This window comes from Physeter macrocephalus, chromosome 7 (assembly GCF_002837175.3).
Source record: "Physeter macrocephalus isolate SW-GA chromosome 7, ASM283717v5, whole genome shotgun sequence".
NCBI lineage: Eukaryota > Metazoa > Chordata > Mammalia > Artiodactyla > Physeteridae > Physeter > Physeter macrocephalus.
The window spans coordinates 20,894,462-20,913,117 of NC_041220.1; the positions used below are offsets into that span (position 1 = coordinate 20,894,462).

At 36.1% G+C, this 18,656-nt stretch overlaps 1 protein-coding gene across 2 annotated transcripts in view; it reads right to left on the reverse strand.

Moving 5' to 3' along the window:
- The window catches only part of PPP3CA (protein phosphatase 3 catalytic subunit alpha), a 306,748-nt gene that overhangs the window by 69,657 nt on the left and 218,435 nt on the right, over positions 1–18,656 (reverse strand). For both annotated transcript variants that reach the window (XM_007106627.3, XM_007106628.4), the window contains exon 3: positions 7,221–7,345. In XM_007106627.3, the coding sequence (XP_007106689.1) occupies positions 7,221–7,345 (125 nt within the window). The remainder of the gene's footprint in view (positions 1–7,220; positions 7,346–18,656) is intronic.

Sequence of the window (18,656 nt, forward strand, 5' to 3'; positions counted from 1 at the left end):
TTCAATTCCCTTGTTCTTCCATAAATTTATTTATTTATTTATTTTTGGCTGCGTTAGGTGTTCATTGCAGTGTGTGGGCTTGTCTCTAGTTGTGGCAAGTGGCGGCTACTCTTCGTTGTGGTGCACTGGCTTCTCATTGTGGTGGCTCTTCGTGTTGGGGAGCACGGGGTTTTGGCGCGCGGGCTCAGTAGTTGTGACACACGGGCTTAGTTGCTCCGCGGCATGTGGGATCTTTCCGGACCGGGGCTCAAACCCGTATCCCCTGCATTGGCAGGTGGATTCTTAACCACTGCGTCACCAGGGAAGTCCCTGTATCTATTTTCCATTATGCTCTCTCCTTCACTACTCTTCTCTCCCATTATCTTGTCTCTTATTTCAGTGCCTTTGGTATTTAAAGCCTTGAGCTTTTTGTTTTATACATAATTGTAAATAAACTGAAGGCCAGGGAATCTCACTACACATGCTGCTGATAGCTAGGAGAAACATTTCATATACCTTAAAACTCTCAAATTAATTACGTGGGTATTAACAGTTTGCATAAAAATGAGGGCCAAGTATAAATTCACCAGGCTTGGAATAAATCGACACTGACACAGTCTTCCTGGAGTGTGAATTAATATAACTGGGATACTCAAGTATTAACATCAATTTCATTATCCTCAAATAGCATTCATTAAAAATCCACAGGGAAGAGAAGAGCACACTGAAGACAAGTATGCTTTTTTATCCTCATGAACTTTATTCTGAAAGTGAAGCTAAGACATTAGAGAACCAGAAAAATATTGCGACAAAAGTGTGATTCTGGTTATTGCAATCTAAAACCAAAACTGAAACAATATTTACATTTTAATAATGAGTTTTCCAATATATAGTAAGTATGCTGGATAATCTCCACAGGGAAAAGCTACTGGCAATTCATCTGTGGTGCTACCTGTGGACAAAAATCAGCTCTGTCAGCTCATGTGATAATTTATTAAATGAGTGGAAATAAATGTTTGAATATATAGCCCAAGTTTTGAAGAAAATACTAATTATCAGAAAAAATATGTATTACTGTGTTGTTCAAGCAAGATAGTGCCCCTCACTGTAATTATGACTGAATAAACAAAAAATAATTAGCTGATATCAAATTTTACATATATATGTTACATTAGTTAATTTTATAATTACCATTTTCTGCTTATAGTTATTACCTAAAGTTCATGTGAAAGATGATAGTACTATTTCTGAGAAGTTGACCAACTGGCCTATATTGAAGGATTATGATCTGTTGATACGTGTACGTGGCTCAATGACTCTCTGATTGCTATGTCTCAGGTTTAGAGGTGCACTTACAATGTTCTAGTAAAAGGAGTGTGTATTATCAAGCTTGTCTCACATTTCAGAGGTGATATTTATACACTGTTATTAATGTCAAGGAGAGAACTATTCTCAATTTGAAATTTATAAGATTTTATCATATGTGTGTTTTGTTTATATATTATATTATAAATAATTTAAAATTATAAATTTAAAATATAAATTAAATTATAAATTATATAAAAATATTTTTCCAAATAGGTTGTTAACATTGGATGTTTGATTTGGAATAGGAATGGGATGGGTATGTGAAGTCTTTTAAAAATTATATTTACTAGTTGAAAGTGTTGTATTTAATGCATACATTGGGGGAGAGAACACGTGTTTTGGCTACTGTATAGTTACTTTTTAAAAAGGTTTTCTTTGTTTCTTGTTTTCACTAAGGTATAACTTATATCCAGTGAAATGTATCTATCTTAAAGGTATTGGTCAATGAATTTTTGCATATGTATATTCCCAAGAAACCACTGCCCAGATTCAGTTACATTTCAGCACCCAGATGGCTCCCTTGTGCCCCCTCCCAATCAATGTCCTTTGGAAAATGTTACCACAATTCTGAACTCTTTAGATTAGTTTTGCCTGTAACAATTTATTTTAAAGCAAAGCTATAATCTCTCCAATAAAAATCTAAAATGCAATTTTTTAACCCCACTCAAATACTACTAGAGGAATGACATTCTAGGGCCCATATTTTCTTTTTATGCCATCTATTAAAGATCCTGTCTTGACATTAGCACATGGCTTTATCACCTCTAGTCTTGTTTACTATAGCTCTTTCATAACTGAAACCTCAAAGGTTCTGTGGTATCCTTATCATACCTATTTACCTTTTAAATGATTCAGTACACATTTCATGTCCCTTATTATGTAATGGATGTAAAGCACCCTGCAAGTAGCAGGAGTTTAGGAAACATGAGCCTCTTTCCTGTAAATGAGAAGGAAGGCAGTCAGAAAGGAGGGGGAAGTAGAGAGAGATTGGGGGAGAGAGAGAAAGAAAGAGAGAAAGAGAGAGAGAGAGAGAGAGAGATGACAGAGAAAAAGGAAGGGAGGGAGGAGGGAAGAAAAGTAAAGACAAGACAAGACTAGAGAAAAGAAAACTCAATTTCCAAATTCTTGGCTCAGAGTACCCTAAAAATAAGAATCCGCTTTCCACATTTTATTTCCCTCTCCCCTGTGGCAAGAATAAAATATCTTCCCAAACACTGAATAAAACCACAAATGCAGCCAATATGGAAGAAGTGGCATGGTAAATGACAGGGCAAGGGTGGACTGGAGAGTGGAGCCCTGCGAGCTTCACCCTCAACATCTGGTGGGAGAGCACTGCCAAGCACAACACTGTCCTGCTGGTAACTATTTTGCCATCTAAAGTTCTAACATTCTGGAGAGCTAAAGATCTTGAACAAAATTATAACCTGATATTCTTTTACGAAAGAAAAGTCTCGCGTAAAAAAATTATCCCATTTAATGAACAATGAAAGAAAAATTAGTTAAATGGTTATTTTTGTCCATGGGGTATCAGATGGTTAATGTGAATAAAATTTTCCCTGGATTAACTGGTTAAAGTAGAAATAGAGAGGCAAGTTCCATTGGCTTTTTTGCAGGGTGAGATGTAAATTGTTTGCACTAATCACTTTCAACTGGACCTCAACTATCTTTCCAGTCATACTCTAAACAAGTAAACGGATATTTACAATCTAAAATCGGTTTGGTTTAGTCAATATGAAAGATCGAGCATCCTGTATGTTTTTATTAATTTTTTCTCACAGACATGGTTTTCTCTTATTTAGCTTCCCCAATGAAGCAGCACTAAGGATATAATTTTCTTCATTAGTTTAATTGGCTCATTGATAATAGCAGTGCAGTTCTTTACTTTGTAATGTATGCCTCTTAATGATGTGTATTCTTAAAAACCTGTATAGGGGAGTAAAGAAGGATGTAAAAGAGGAAGCTCAAGGCAATGTCTTGCAGGGCAGAATGGCTAGAAAGGGAGCCCGAGGAAGTGAACAGAAGAAAGAAACAGTGGTGTGTGCCTTTGTTTGCAATTCTGAGTTTTTCCCTGCATTCTCAGAGAAACACACTCAGACACGAAACTATCAATATATACGTACACATAGCCTTGATCAAAGAGATTAGGTAGCATAGTGCCATCATGAGAAAGAGGATGGTATTTGGTGTGAGGCAAATCATTATCCCAGGCAAAATTATCTCTTTCATCTCTCCTCAAAAGGTTGTTTGTTTCATTTGGGCTAACTTTGTGGGGAACGATTTCTAATCTTGGCAAAAGAAGATGGGGGGAAAGGCGGGGAGGCAGTGTGTAAAATGAACTCCATGTACTGCTCAGAGCACACTACCCAGTGCCTGCAAATACTACCCAGCTGAGACTATATGAAATCTGAACCTACTCTTCAAAGCTGATTTCGTAAAAATTAAACTTAACTGCTCCTCTTTGCCCAGAGAATAGCCAAAGGAGAAGACCTGCAGTGGAACTCTGAATTATTGAGATGAATCAGGAAGCCTGTTAGGAGAGTACACGCTGGAAAACTGAGCTCTCATTTTAGGATTTATCTTAAACCAACAGGATACTCAAAGAGAATATTTTATATTTAATGCTTTGCCCTTTAGATTATATTATATACAAAGAGTTATTATATATATTATATCACATATTATATAATGTGTAATATAATATATATACATATTATACACAAAGAGTGTGTATCAGTGCCTGCATCACTGATGTGTGCATTTTTTGTGGTTCGTTTAGTGAGTATATGGCCAAGGCATGGGATGTAGTGGAAAGAGCACAGACTTCGCATCCAGGCACTGCCATTTACTATGTGTGCGACTCTCTCTGAGCCTTGGTTTCTGCATGCTGAAAAGAAAGACATTTACATGTTCCTTGCAGAGCTGTGAGGAATAAATGAGATCATTTATACTAGGCAAACAATATCATTTCCAGCTTGCAAACAATGTCAGCTTCCTTAATCCACAATACGAAGCCTCACAGTATCTTCAGTAAGTATATTTTATATAAATATCAGTTCTATTTTAAATAGGCTGATATCACTGAGCCATCCTCAAACCCCTCAAAGGTCACAGTCTAATCAAAATGGATCATTTTTACTTCTGAGGCCATCACACTTTTGTCATTTCCGTGTGTATGTGGCAAGTCCCCGGGGCTATACTCCCAGAGAATAATTCTAGAGTTGAATTAAAGAGCTGTTTTTGAAGATGGGGATTCTGATATATGCATCTCAGAACTTTTAAATGCCCTATGATACATACACTCGATATTTCACCAACATTTGGTTTCAGACTTTGATTCTTTGCTTGAATTGCAGAAGGTACATATTACATAAACTACCACAACTTTCATAGTTCAAAAATCTAGATTAATTGTAGACTAAAATAAAAATCTACTGAGGAACCAGTGATTACCGCTTTGCAACTTCTTTAAGGAAACAGTTCTAAAAAGCTCTAATTAGAGAGAGTTTGGGAAGTTTCAAAGTGTTTGAGGCCAGAGATTCAGAAGCCTGAACTCTTCTCATAAAAAAGTCAAAGGTAAATAGACTGGTAAGATTAAGAAAATATAATCACTCCCAACAGGAGAGTCTTTGCCATTCTTTGCTTAGAAGGTGGGCTTCAAGAAAAGTAGTACCCCGATTTCATTTATCCTCAGAACCTTCCATAGGAGCATATAAATATTAAATGAATAAGACAAATTTAAGAGTTACTAAAATAATTTTTAAAAATATTTACTTAGTTTCCACATGACTCTAATTTAAGGGAAGTAGCAGAAACTCTTTATCTCCCATTACTGCTTTCTGTTTATAGCAGTCTTTCTCAAATCTGGCTACACAGGGAAATCACATATGGCAAGGTAAACCAATTCTGGCCCATGGGAAGTAACAGTGCCACTTATGGGAAACATCCTTAAATGAGAGGACATACCCTTTTCTTCCTTCTTTTCCTTCTAGCTGCAGGTCATGTGGGAACATGAGGGCTGAAGCTGGTGTAGCAGTCTTGGGTCATGAGGTTGACTTTGTAACGAGGCCACGCACATCAGATCAATAAGGCAGAGACCCTGGGCCCTGGCACCAGGCGGGGTCACACCAGCCATGGTCTGCCCATCTATGAGCTTTTACTAGAGAGAGAAATAAACTTCTATCCTGTTCAAACCACAATTATGTTTTTTTTTTTCCCCTTTACTCTTGGCAGATACTAGCCCTAATGTGATACAAAGGTCTTACAAAATTTGTACCGTCACACTTCTCTGCCATGTTGGTCAAGTTAGCCCGTGAATGAGGTTTATGAGGTTTCCTAATTTCTTCCTCTGTACTTTTCTCACTTCAGTTTCCCTCCTAGTTAAATCTTACTTGTTTTTTGTTTCTAACCCCAGCCATATATGCCCTCGATATTCTCCCAAATATCTATATTCCAATGGTAATTATTTTCTGTACCTACCTTTTTTATCCCAAGATTTTAATAATCAGTTCAAATAATAATTGAATCCTGGAACCATCTGTTCTAGGCTTCTTATTCTATAAAGCTTTTTACAGTTATATTTTCCTACATAGATTTAGGTTTCTAGTGAGCAAGGATGTATATTTCTTTAAATTCTCCTAATTACAGTGCATATACATGGAAGAAATACCTAAATGTACTCCTCTTTTTGGACTTATACACCAACACCACCCCTCCCTCCCTTACCACCATGAATGATTAAGAAATATGTGATCTTTAAATGAAGTCCTTAAATGTGATTAATATATTGGTGGGCTATATATACATACATATATGCATAGTCAATGATGGGAGGTGAATTGAATAACCCCCCCCAAAAAAGTTAGTATAATAGTTTAAAAACAAAAGCCATTTAGGACTGACATGTTTTTCAACATTAAATATTCCTATAATAAATAAAATATTATGATGAAAATTTTAAAACCTAGAATTTCTTTAATAAATGATTATTATGAATGTATGACATTGGTGTGAGACTTCAGTAAATTTGATTTCTCTCTTTAATTAAGAATAACTGTTTTCCTTTTTAACGCATTATTTCCAAGAGCACATACAACGTCAGCTACTATAGCAAGAGCTTTGATTCTTTAAAACTTATTCTTATTTCAAACTATTTCTTTTAATAAATATTTAATGAGTCATTTCTATGTATGAAACACCATGTTAAGCACCAGAAAGAGCAAACATGTGAATGAAACAAGAGCCTTGTCTTTATTTTGAATGTAACTTCTACTTACCTGAAGCAGATGCAGTTGGGAGGCTGAGGAAGAACCTCTACTCAAAGGTTATCTGTTTTGTTTTAACTAATGATTTTGACAAATTACCCTAGTTAGATGACAGGTGCCAAAAAAGACAAAATATAGCAGCTGTCAGTGTACTCACACAGACTCATACACACAAATGCAGACACACACACATGCACTTGACTATCAATTTACAAAAATAACTTATTGTCTCATAATTATAAGACATAACCAGGCAAACACATTTAATTTAATCAAATTTAATTAAATTTTTAATCAAATTTGATTCATTGTCTCAACAGGAGACAGAATTATCTAATGTCAAATATCATGCAAGTTTTGCAAAGTTGCAAATCTATAAAAAGTACGAAAGGCAAAATCTTACTAGGAGCCATTTCCTTGGCATTTCTATGCAATAAAAAGCATATGAGAATCAACGGAAAATAGGATATGGAATATCCCACACATTTATGTGTATTAAAGTTCACTGTTAAAGACTAGGGATTTACTTAAGGCAATACATATACCACTTTATTTTGCTAAGATATTGTTGATCCATTACTGAGCAGCTAAGAAGAAATGATGCAGACTTACTTCGATACTGAAGTACCCTCTGTCTACATAGTCCCCTAAGAAGAGGTAGCGAGTGTTGGCAGGAGATCCGCCCACTTCAAAGAGCTTCATCAAGTCAAAGAACTGTCCATGGATGTCCCCACAAACTGAAAGAAACAAAGAAGATTCATCTGATGGTTACATTTTGTTAAGACTCTGAATTAGACAATAAAATTACAAAATTTTAGAACCAGAAGGAATTTAGAGGTCATCTTAGCCAAAACGTTCTTTTGCAAAACGGGAAAGTGAGACAGAAATTCCAAACTTAATTGGTGGCAGACCTGGCTTTTGCATCCAGTTCTACCAATTCACAGATTAACTGGAAAAATAAAGATCATAATAACAATAATGGCTATTATTGTTGTACATTTAACAATTCTGCACCAGACACTGTGCTAAGAGATTTCTACACATTTTATAGTCATGGAATAGGATTTCCTTTTGCAGATTAGTCAAAGAGAGGTTCAGAAATTTGACATAATCTATATACTGAAGTCTATATATGTATTTGCTACATGTTATTGACTCCTGAAGAAAAGGAATTGTTGATACCCGTTATAAAAACTGTATTTCATTGACTCTAAAATGCCATCAATTATAAAACACATCATTATTTTATGTACCACTGAGAAAGAAAAAAAACTCCAATTTAATTTAAATTTATATTATACAAGAGCATTTTTGTGAGATGTACCCTGGTATTGGACGTCAAAATTTTTTTTTAAATTGTGAAATGAAAAAAATCCTGTAAAACTGTATAAAAAATGACTGGGAATTGACATTTCTTAACTTTCTCACCTTCTCTTTTAAACCAAAATTCTTAAAAAAGCTATGTAGTCTCTCTTTTTAAAACCCCTTATTCAGTGCTTACTATTTCATTTACTACTTTCAAAGCCCTAAAAAAATAAATAATATCTCCATTATGGTTAAGTGGCTAGGCGAGATCACTGTTAAAAACGAATGATACAACTGAACTGAACTAAAAAAAAAAAAATGATATCGAGTTTCAGTTCAGATTTGTCTAATTCAAAGCTTTTGCTGTCAACCATCATGTTATAATATCTTTGACATTTATATGGTTTATACATGTGTATATATTTACTACCTTAAGACAATTTTATGCTTGAATGATGAACGTGATGTGGCTGTGTCTTTAATGCTAAGAGGTTCATAGAATGAATGTTATCAGTGAATAAGAAATCAAGAGGCCAAAGGATGCTATCTTAACACATTGTATGCTGTAATCACAAGCAAGCTGAAATGTTTTAAACCTCATTCCTTTATCAGATGAAAGCTGATAGAAAGAAAAATGAGTCAAAGGAGTTCATTGATGAAAAAACTATAAAACAATGGGGGAATTAAAATGTCATATAAATTCCCATTCTTACCAACAAGGAACAGCTAGTAAGGACCCAGAGTTCTGTAAGCCTGAAACAGGTACAGGTGGACTCTATTTTAGAATACCTGCACTCGAAAATCTTAGAACCTATCAAAACAGATGTAAATTACAAGGAGCTATAACTGCTAAGGCATTCTTTCTGCAAATTCCAATCCCATAGCTTCTTCCCTCTCATGAACAAGAGATACACAGTGCAAATACCAGAAACATATTCTTCCACTTCTGAAATAATATCATACTAGAAAATTGTTTATAAATAATCGTTTTTATTCTTACAGTTGAGTCTTTTGCAAACGCGTCCTTATCCCGGCTTAATGAGGAATTTGGTTTGTGAGAGACATGTCATATACTGTATTTTAACCAAAGGAAGAAATAAAGAGGAACAAGTGTCGTGGTTCAAACACTGCCAGGTACAGATGCCAGTACCCACTATGGGGAGACTTGCTGCATTTAGAGCTGTGAAAACTGATGTTAATAATAATAATAATAATAATAATAATACAACTAAAAATAAGTAGATAATAAAACAATTCTTAAAACTTAAATGGACTAATAATAACAATAAATCCATTCCAGTACCCACTATGGGGAGACTTGCTGCATTTAGAGCTGTGAAAACTGATGTTAATAATAATAATAATAATAATAATAATAATAATACAACTAAAAATAAGTAGATAATAAAACAATTCTTAAAACTTAAATGGACTAATAATAACAATAAATCCATTTAGAAGACTGAATTAGCATATCTTGTATTACTAAATTTTTAAGAAGGCAAGGATAAACTTATTAGTTAATAAGTAATAAGATAATTCATCTTCCACTGATTTATCCCTTGAAATTACAGTTGGTATGGCTTACTTATCACAGGTTTCTCTCAAATGGCAGGCATTTTTACACCTGTCATGTTATGTTTCAAACCAGAAATTACAAACAAAAAAGGTTTGGCTGGAAACCAAGCCTTTCTTTACATGCCCTCCATTAAGTTCAGAAGTTGAAGGAAGGAACTTCAGGGAAAGAAAGTATGAAGCAGGGAGCTTTGTTTCAGCTGAACTGATGCAGCCCTGTCAAATGTGAACGCCTGTGACCAGGACACTTCCTTGCCACTGTCCCTCTCTCTATCCTGGATCCTATCAGAGGGATAGGATCCTATCAGAGGGTCAATTATGGGGTAAGGCTCAGGGAAAACATGAAGCCAGGTGATGGGGTAGGATGGAGGATTCAAACATTATCTGGAATTTGTATTATAGTAGCAAGTTTAATAATCATATTTTTAGGCTATTATTAAAAGGTCCCCTAGTCAAAATGGGTGTAGTATTAAGGCTATTAGAGGCAGTGTGGTACAGCATTTAACGACCTAGACTTTGAAGCCAGACACTCAGGCTCCAATCCTATTTACTACCTGAGTGCTTCTGGGTAAGTTACTCAACTTCTCTGAGCCTCAATGTATTCATCTATAAAATGGGATGATATTGGTACCTTACCCTACTGGGCTATTGAGAGAATTAAAGGTATTAATAATGTAATGGGATTAGGAGAGTTCCTGGGACCTGACATGAACTTGGTAAATGTTATATCAAAGTGGCATTTCAAAATAGTTGTATCTAAAATATCAAGGTGCCAGAAAGAATGGGATTCTGGTGCTTGGGGTCGGGGAAGGAGGAGTGAAAGGCATTCTGAAGCATCTTCTTCACCATTCCTTCCCCTCCTATCCTCTCTTTCCTTTTTGATTCCTCCATTTCAATTCCTGGCCATGGCTGAAAATTCAAGGATCATTATTTTTTATACCTCCATGTCAGTGATAAATATCAAGACATTAATTCAGGTTGTGGACCACGGGTCTGGAGTTAAGTGGTTTTAGCAACTGACACACAACTGTAGCATGATCTGGCAACCCGAACTACACAATATTATAAATAAATGGGCTCTAGACAATGCAAACACTAAGGATAACTTTTGTTGGACTACAGAAGTACATTACTGTGAATGCAATTTTTTTTTTTTTTTTTTTTTTTTTTTTTGCGGTACGCGGGCCTCTCACTGTTGTGGCCCCTCCCGTTGCGTAGCACAGGCTCCGGACGCGCAGGCTCAGCGGCCATGGCTCACGGGCCCAGCCGCTCAGCGGCACGTGGGATCCTCCCGGACCGGGGCACGAACCCGTATTCCCTGCATCGGCAGGCGGACTCTCAACCACTGCGCCACCAGGGAAGCCCTGAATGCAATTTTATAAAAACTGAAAGGTAAGCTCTTCTTTTTGGCCTACGGTAACTTTGTGGTAAGAGAGAATCTCAATGATTTATAAGATCAGCACAATTATTGGGTCTTGGCTTGACGATATAAAACAGCAGAGAGCAGCTGCTGTAAAGTTGGCATGGAAAACAAAATACCCTGAAATTCAGTTACTTGTATGATGGCCACATCATCACTGACTTGACTCTAGACCAGCCGCGCAATTCAAATCATACTTTTACAGTAAGGACCTCTTATGACAATGTTCAGCAAAGGAAAGCAACTTGCACATACAATCATAAAAAGTATGCAAAGCCCAATGAAAGAAAACAGTAGTTCAAATAAAATACACCCCAAAAATTGAGATATTTTTATTAAGAGATTTAAGGATTTCCCAGGTCAGTTTAAGTTAAAGCTATTTTACTTATAAAAAAAACATCTGCCTATCTATCTATCTAGTCACCATCCTATTGTCCTTTTTGATCACTAGATGCCAGTCTTCTCTGTCTCAAATAAGCCATGTTTCTTTCCTGCATTTTCACAGGCTGACTCCTTTTCATCCAATAGGTCCCAGCTACATGTCAGTAGTGTTAAGGAGGTCTTTCTGTGAAGGAGCTATCTCTCTCTAAAATCGTTCTTCTTCCCGTTAACTTGTTTTACTTTCTTCATCCTACTTATTACTCTCAGGAACGATCTAGCTGATTAATTTGCATGCCTGTTTCTTCCCTGATTCTCCCCATTGGAATATAACCTACGTGAGGACTATATAACCTGCATGAAGCCATCAGTTCTGTTCACTGACCAGGTGGAGAACAGCACCTACCACCCCAAAAGGTACAGGAGAAACGTGCTACCCTAGGATTCTTCCACTGGGCCTGTGCTGTGCTGAATTTGGAAATCCACTAACTAAGAAGTCAAGGTTCTGAGGGGCCCTTGGGATTGACAGAGTTGGACAATAGCTGGAGTTTGCTTTGGTGGAAGCTGAAGGTCTTCGACTGGTCTGAGATGGTGCCTGTTTTAAGCCTTTAAGTCACAGCTTTCGAATTAGTGTGTGGCAAGACTGGGGGAGAATGTGGGAACTCCACAGAGTTTATGGTGGTTTCTTTACCTGGTTCTCCATCAGTTAACAGTTGGGGAGATTTTGAAACTACAGATTCCTGGGTCCTGAAGCAGAATCTCCAGAGATGCAGATTTATAACAAGCCCTTCGATGACTCTTATCTAGAGAATAAGACTAAACAGACCTAGGCTTTTGACCCTCTGTCTCGGCACGCTCAGCCCTCATTCTGCATGCTTGTGCGGTTCCCCTCACAGGGTTCACATGTGGGGGAGATACACACTGGAAAGGCAACTTCGTTCGATGCTAATTCCAGCTTGGTGTGAGATCGGGATTTCCTATTATGTGAAAGGATAATATTGAAGTGATTGTTTGATAGAGTCTAGGATAGAGGAATGAATCTAACAAAGGTGATAACAAAGAGCAAATTTACTTGTGCATTTGAATGTGGCTATTGCTCAGGCCTTGTGCACTGCAGCTTTCAGATAAAGGATTTATCCCAAAGTCCTAATATTTGGGAACATTTACTATTTTAATATCAAACATCAGGAAGAAAGTGATCTCCATACTGAGGTAACCATACTTAGGTACCCAAGAGGATGGAGGGTAGGGCCAGGGCATCACATAGAGGGAAGGGTACTTCCGTGTGATGGTAAGTGAAAAGTATAGCCAGGTAACCTTCCTTCTGTGCAATGCTGTGGCCCGCACCTTTCATTCTCTTGGGTACCTAACACACTGGTGTCCAAAGAGAAGTAAAGTACAACAAATGTCAGCTAATGAGGCAAACCATCTGCTTGGCTGCTCACAGACTCTAATTCCCCACGAGGCTAGGTCCTTTCATCTTCAATGTCATTGGCTTTAACAGCACTTCTAGAACAACCAGGCTCTGACAAGTTCTGTTATACCTTCAAGGCAAGCTCATTCTTCACCAAATACTCCTGCTTCCCATATTCCCCTAGCTTCCCATTATTTCCTTCTCATTTCCAACGAAACACTGCTGGCAGGCAGGAACTCAACTAAGGGCTAGCTCTAAGCGACCTATGATACTGAAAAAGCACCAAAAACATAGGAACACAGTACAGGTAGCAAAAGCACTCCTAGTCTCTATGAAATATCCATCTGGCTGAACATTCAAAAAATATATATATCTTCAATAGATTATTACCAGAATTGTATATATTTCCATCACAGATGTATAGTTACGGCATTTAGTGAAATTAACACATCAAAGATAACGAAATAAAGCATACAGGTTTTTCTCTGGACCCCTGCTACCCTCATCCATTAGCAACCTGATGCAGTCCTCCACTTGTTTTTATACTGGACAAGTAAGAACTGCCAGGTACACTGAGGAGTTGAATCTATTTGTTGAGAAGGTGGTAAGGTTGTCATTATCTTCTTCTTGGTCCCTTCTCTAAGTCAGGTGACTAAGTGGTTTTGAATCTGGCTGTTCTAACATCCTCAGTACAACCAAATGATGCAAAAGAGGGATCAACATCCTGCAATGCTTACACATTTATTTCCTCACTCTCGTCTACTATCAGGAAATACATAAATTATGCCTAAATAACCAACTACTAAGTAATACCTAAGCAAACAATTACTTTTGAGTAATTCCCTTTTAATATTGCTTCCCTCTCCCAGTAACTCTTAACCCACAGTAAATAAAAGTTTACTGGAAATGATTCTCACACAAGAATGGTCTCAGTAACTTTTGATCTAAGTCTTCTGAAGAGGAGTACAGAATTTTAAAGGGGGAACTAGAAAACATACAGAAAGCCTTTGTCTTTGTTTTTTAGGGAAGGAAATAGCTTTTATTTCTCATATCATTGCTAGAGAGCTAGTTATTAAACTTTGACATCACAGACTTAGGAGGTTAAAGTATATATAAATATAAACATAAATTTAAATGTGTGTGTGTGTGTGTGTGTGTGTGTGTGTGTGTGTGTAAAGCCACCTACCACAAAGGAGGAATTATTTGGCAATTAGTGGTCAGTGCAGCAGTTAGGGAATCATTAAACAAGGTCAAGACTTTACTCACTGTAGATTACAGCAAAGTAGTGCTAAAGAGAAACGCAATAAACAGCTGGGGCAGGAACAAGGGGCTCTTTGTAGTTAGCTGAGAAAGCTCTTGGGATCTACAAATTAGACAACGAATCAGTCACAGGGCGAGTCTAAGAGTCCCTAGAACTGGCACACCGCTCAGGAGAGAAGACAATGGCCAGCATATTGAGGACAAACAGACCCTTGAGAAAATAATCTCAAGGATGGAGGACAAGTTAGAAAGATAACCACAACCGGAACCAAGCCTAGGCCTTGCATCTCCAGACTAACAGAAGTACTGCTAACTCTCTGTTGAAAAGGTGCTTTGTCAAAACAACAACCCTGCATATGTTATATGTGTAATCAAGTATGCATGTCTAAATCAATTTAGTGATTCTGCAAATAAGTATACTCATATTATAATTTAATTATTTTTTCAAAGAATTCCATTGTTTTCTAAATCCACATTGGCAACTAAATCGCTACATTAGAAAATGTAAACAGTAGAACGCACTGAACATATTAGGATGAAGTCCCAGTATAATTGCTACACAATCGATAGCTTGAAAAGAACTCTGCTACGGCTGCCATCCAGAGTGGAAGACATATAAAGAAACGTAAGATAAAAATACATACTCTCATATAAAACTACTTAGAATAGCTTTGAACTAATGCTCAGACTTATGCATTTGGCCTTGTTTACTTGCCTATATTAAAGGAAATCCAAAGAAAATCATTGGGTCAACTTCTTACTGACACTAAGCAAACTTTTTATAATGTCATAGAATTCCAGTTTAAAGAATGCTTACAGAAAACAACAACAACAAATCAGTCAAATAATACATTGCAGGTGAAAATAGATTTTTCATGGACTGGCATTTCAAAATTCCATCAGTATTATGATTTAGAAGTCAAGTGCTTTTAATTCTTGACTCACTGTTTATTTTTCTATAAAGATCTTTTAGTTCCTCCAAAACACTGGCTTTTATCATCGTGGAAGATGTGCATGAAGTAGAATAACTACCTGTACATGTTTTTCCAGTTCACGTGAAACTAACAGGTTGTCATTTTTCTTTTAGAGAAGACATTGCTGAATTGCTGAGCAATTTTCACCATTAGAGTTCCACTCTCCTTTCAACTTCATTTACTTCAACCCAATATTTTTTCCATAATAGACACATTTTTCCAAGACAATAAAAGTTCTAATGTTAAGGAACTAATATTATGTCTAATTCTCAGCATGAGGAGATTAACCTATTAATTTACTGGTTTGGTTTTTGAATCCTCTATCGGCTACACCTTTTTCTTTTCCAAAATCTGCAATTTTTCAGAGAACGATCTTGCATTTAGAGGTTTTGTTAGATGTTAAACACAGTGGGTACCACAAGTACGTATCTATTTCCCCCTGTAGACCATCCAGGCTTATGTAACTTTAGTGGATGACAAGTTCAAGTACAAACCAGCCAGCCCGAATACGTGTGATTCATTAGCAGAATGTGTAAACTTCTGAAATCAGGCAATTACTGAGATAAAAGTGAGTTTCATTACAGCATTCACTATACATCTAGAAATCTTCATCAACTGTAAAATAAACTAACCAAGAAAAAAATAACAGGGGTCTAATTCATCAAAGAGGTATACTGCAAAATAATTAATATTTTCCGCATAATGAATATTATTTTTCAAATGTTATATATGTATTAGGTATTTTATAAAACACAAAATATGAATTCTTAACCAGGGCTTGATAGTATAAAACGATAATGAAAAGTCTCGAATTAAAATTTCCTAAAACCTATACTTTTTCTTTTAAAATCCTTGAAATGTCAATAATGAAATTAAATACAAAACAATAACAGCACCAGTGTAGATTAACAGCAGTAATTTCAAACATTTTCTTTATATTTATGATGCTCTTTTACAAAGCTAAACTGTTAGCCAGCGTTAATGAGAAAGGTAACAGGACAATTGAAAAAAACAAGAATGGGATATACTGTAGATTACAATAGATAATAAAATCACAACAATCCAGTACTAAATATGAATACTTCATGAATCCCCTAAATCTCAGTTTATAACTATAATTACATGGAAAGAAACTAGAAGAGTCTGCATTTTTAAACTGCTTTATAGAAGGACCAAGTATACACAGCACCACGGTAAATCCACTGTTTATCCCAATCAGCAGAAAAATCAATGACTGAAACACATATTTATTTCTTATCTTAAAGATGAGTTTTCTCACTATCGAGATTTTTCTTATTTTGTTTACAGGAAGAACTTAATCTATTGAATAAGAATGTATTTGTTCCATCTATTATCACTATTTTTCCATTTTAGCACCAATCCAGATTTTAACAAAATGCCTAACTGTTAAAGATTCATAATAACATTATGGAATTCTTTTAAGTCACAGTCATGGCAGTGACAGTAGAAAATAATAACAATAAGTGAATATGTACAATACTTATAGCGTTATTTAAATTTGGTCATCATTATGTTCGTATGTCCAAGTTTGATCAGTCCTGGAAACTATCAGTTATTTGATATGTGGATTTACTTACATTACGTAGTTCACTAAACCCTCGACTGTCATCACCAGACAATAAACAGTACTGGATGAACTAGGAGATGATATAATTTCAGCCAAATATAAATAAACTTGATATCTTATGTACTTATATATATTTATTAATAAACGAGAGATTGTTCCCTTCACTTTTTGAAATACTGATGCCAGGTTTCAGATCCTATGAACTCCCTCCAGGACCCTAAAAATGGGCTCTCACTATGGTAATCAGACCTAGGGGTTACACATCTATGCCTTAGCATTCCCATCTTAGGTCTTCCAAACCGGTATTTCTGGAGGGGTGTTTTTATGTTTTGTTTTGTTTTTTTAATTGTCTGGGAACTGTGGCCACAGTATACTTTCAATTCTGGCTTTTTCCTGGACATATTATTTCTTCCTGGGTGAGAGGCAGTAGCGTGTAATAGTTGAGAACACAGTCTATGAAGCTAAACTGCTCAGTTTCATAACTGCTGTTTGTGAGATTTTGCTTTGTATGTGTATTCCTCCTAACTGACCTTAATCAGTAAGCTGTGGCTTTTTAGTTCATCATTTTCTCATTAATTCTCCCTGAATCAGCTATACCATCTCAAGAAAGCATGGGCTCTTCTAATATGCTTTTCCCAATCTCCTCCTTACACAGTCACACTCTATTCTTTTTTACTGCAATTCTGTAGGCTTTGACTATCTTGCCCTATAAATCACCACTTGTGTAACTAGGACAAAAAACTTAAAGTGTGTAGGAGGCCTCAGATGGCTCATCTATAAGGGGCTTCACAATAAACGTTTTTTAAATAAGTTTTTAAAAATTAAATGAAATAATATAAGGGGGAAAAAAAGGCTCAGCACGCTGTGGCACACGGAATGCACTAACACAAAGCGAAACGGCAGATGTGGCCACTATTCCAGAGGTTGTCTACCTAAGAAACATCTTCGCCAGATTTAGACAGATGATTGCAGTACCTGTAGTCAATGTAGCCATAAATAAAACATACAAAAAGTCATTCTATTTTCTTCCACTTTTTATCCAAATGTATGCTATCATATGTTGAAAGCTGTTAAGGCTGAAATCAAATAGACTAGGCCTCATGTTCCACAATTTCCATTTTTTAAGAGTGGAAATATCTCCAAAGGGCTTTAGTGATATTACCCATCTTTCAGCCAGTAACAGCACCATGATGAGTTTCCAGTTAGCCTCATTTTCTTTTGTAGCAGAGCTCATTTACAAGACCACTCTGTTCCTTGGCTGTGTAATGGTAGTAATGTTTTAAAAGCTGAAAGTGACACAGTAAAGAGAAGAAATGTAAGGTATTTCACCAAATGGATTTTTTTAAAAAAACTACTCTTCTTAAATTTCTGGAAAACTCGGTTAAGAAAAATCTTCTGAGTAGGAAAAAAGTGAGTCATCTCTTATTCTTGTCATGATACTCGTCAAATTTTGACGATTTAAAAGATTATTTTGTTTTTAATATTTTTAAAACTCAAGGAAAGCAAGCTAATGATATTTAATTCTAAAGTCCACTTATTCATCACTAATTTGGCAATTACAGGCAGTGGGGATATTCGTAAAAGGGTTTTTACTTACCACTGACTTTCAAGTAGTCAGCTCTATTTATGTCTACTAGGAAGTAAACAAGGCTAATAAGTGCTATTCCTAACCAATAATACTTAAATGACTTGATGGAAAGAAGGACAGATTATGTGCTACCATTTCATCCGTAAAAACATATGTTTATTTTGGTACATGACTCTTTTTGAATTATGGTTTTCTCAGGGTATATGCCCAGTAGTGGGATTGCTGGGTCTATGGTAGTTCTATTTTTAGTTTTTTAAGAAACATCCATACTGTTCTCCATAGTGGCTGTATCAGTTTACATTCCCACCAACAGTGAACCCTCTCCAGCATTTATTGTTTGTAGATTTTTTAATGATGGCCATTCTGACTGGTGTGAGATGATATCTCATTGTGGTTTTGATTTGCATTTCTCTAATGATTAATGATGTTGAGCATTCTTTCATGTGTCTGTAGGCAATCTGTATATCTTCTTTGGAGAAATGTCTATTTAGGTCTTCTGCCCAGTTTTGGATTGGGTTGTTTGTTTTTTTGATATTGAGCTGCATG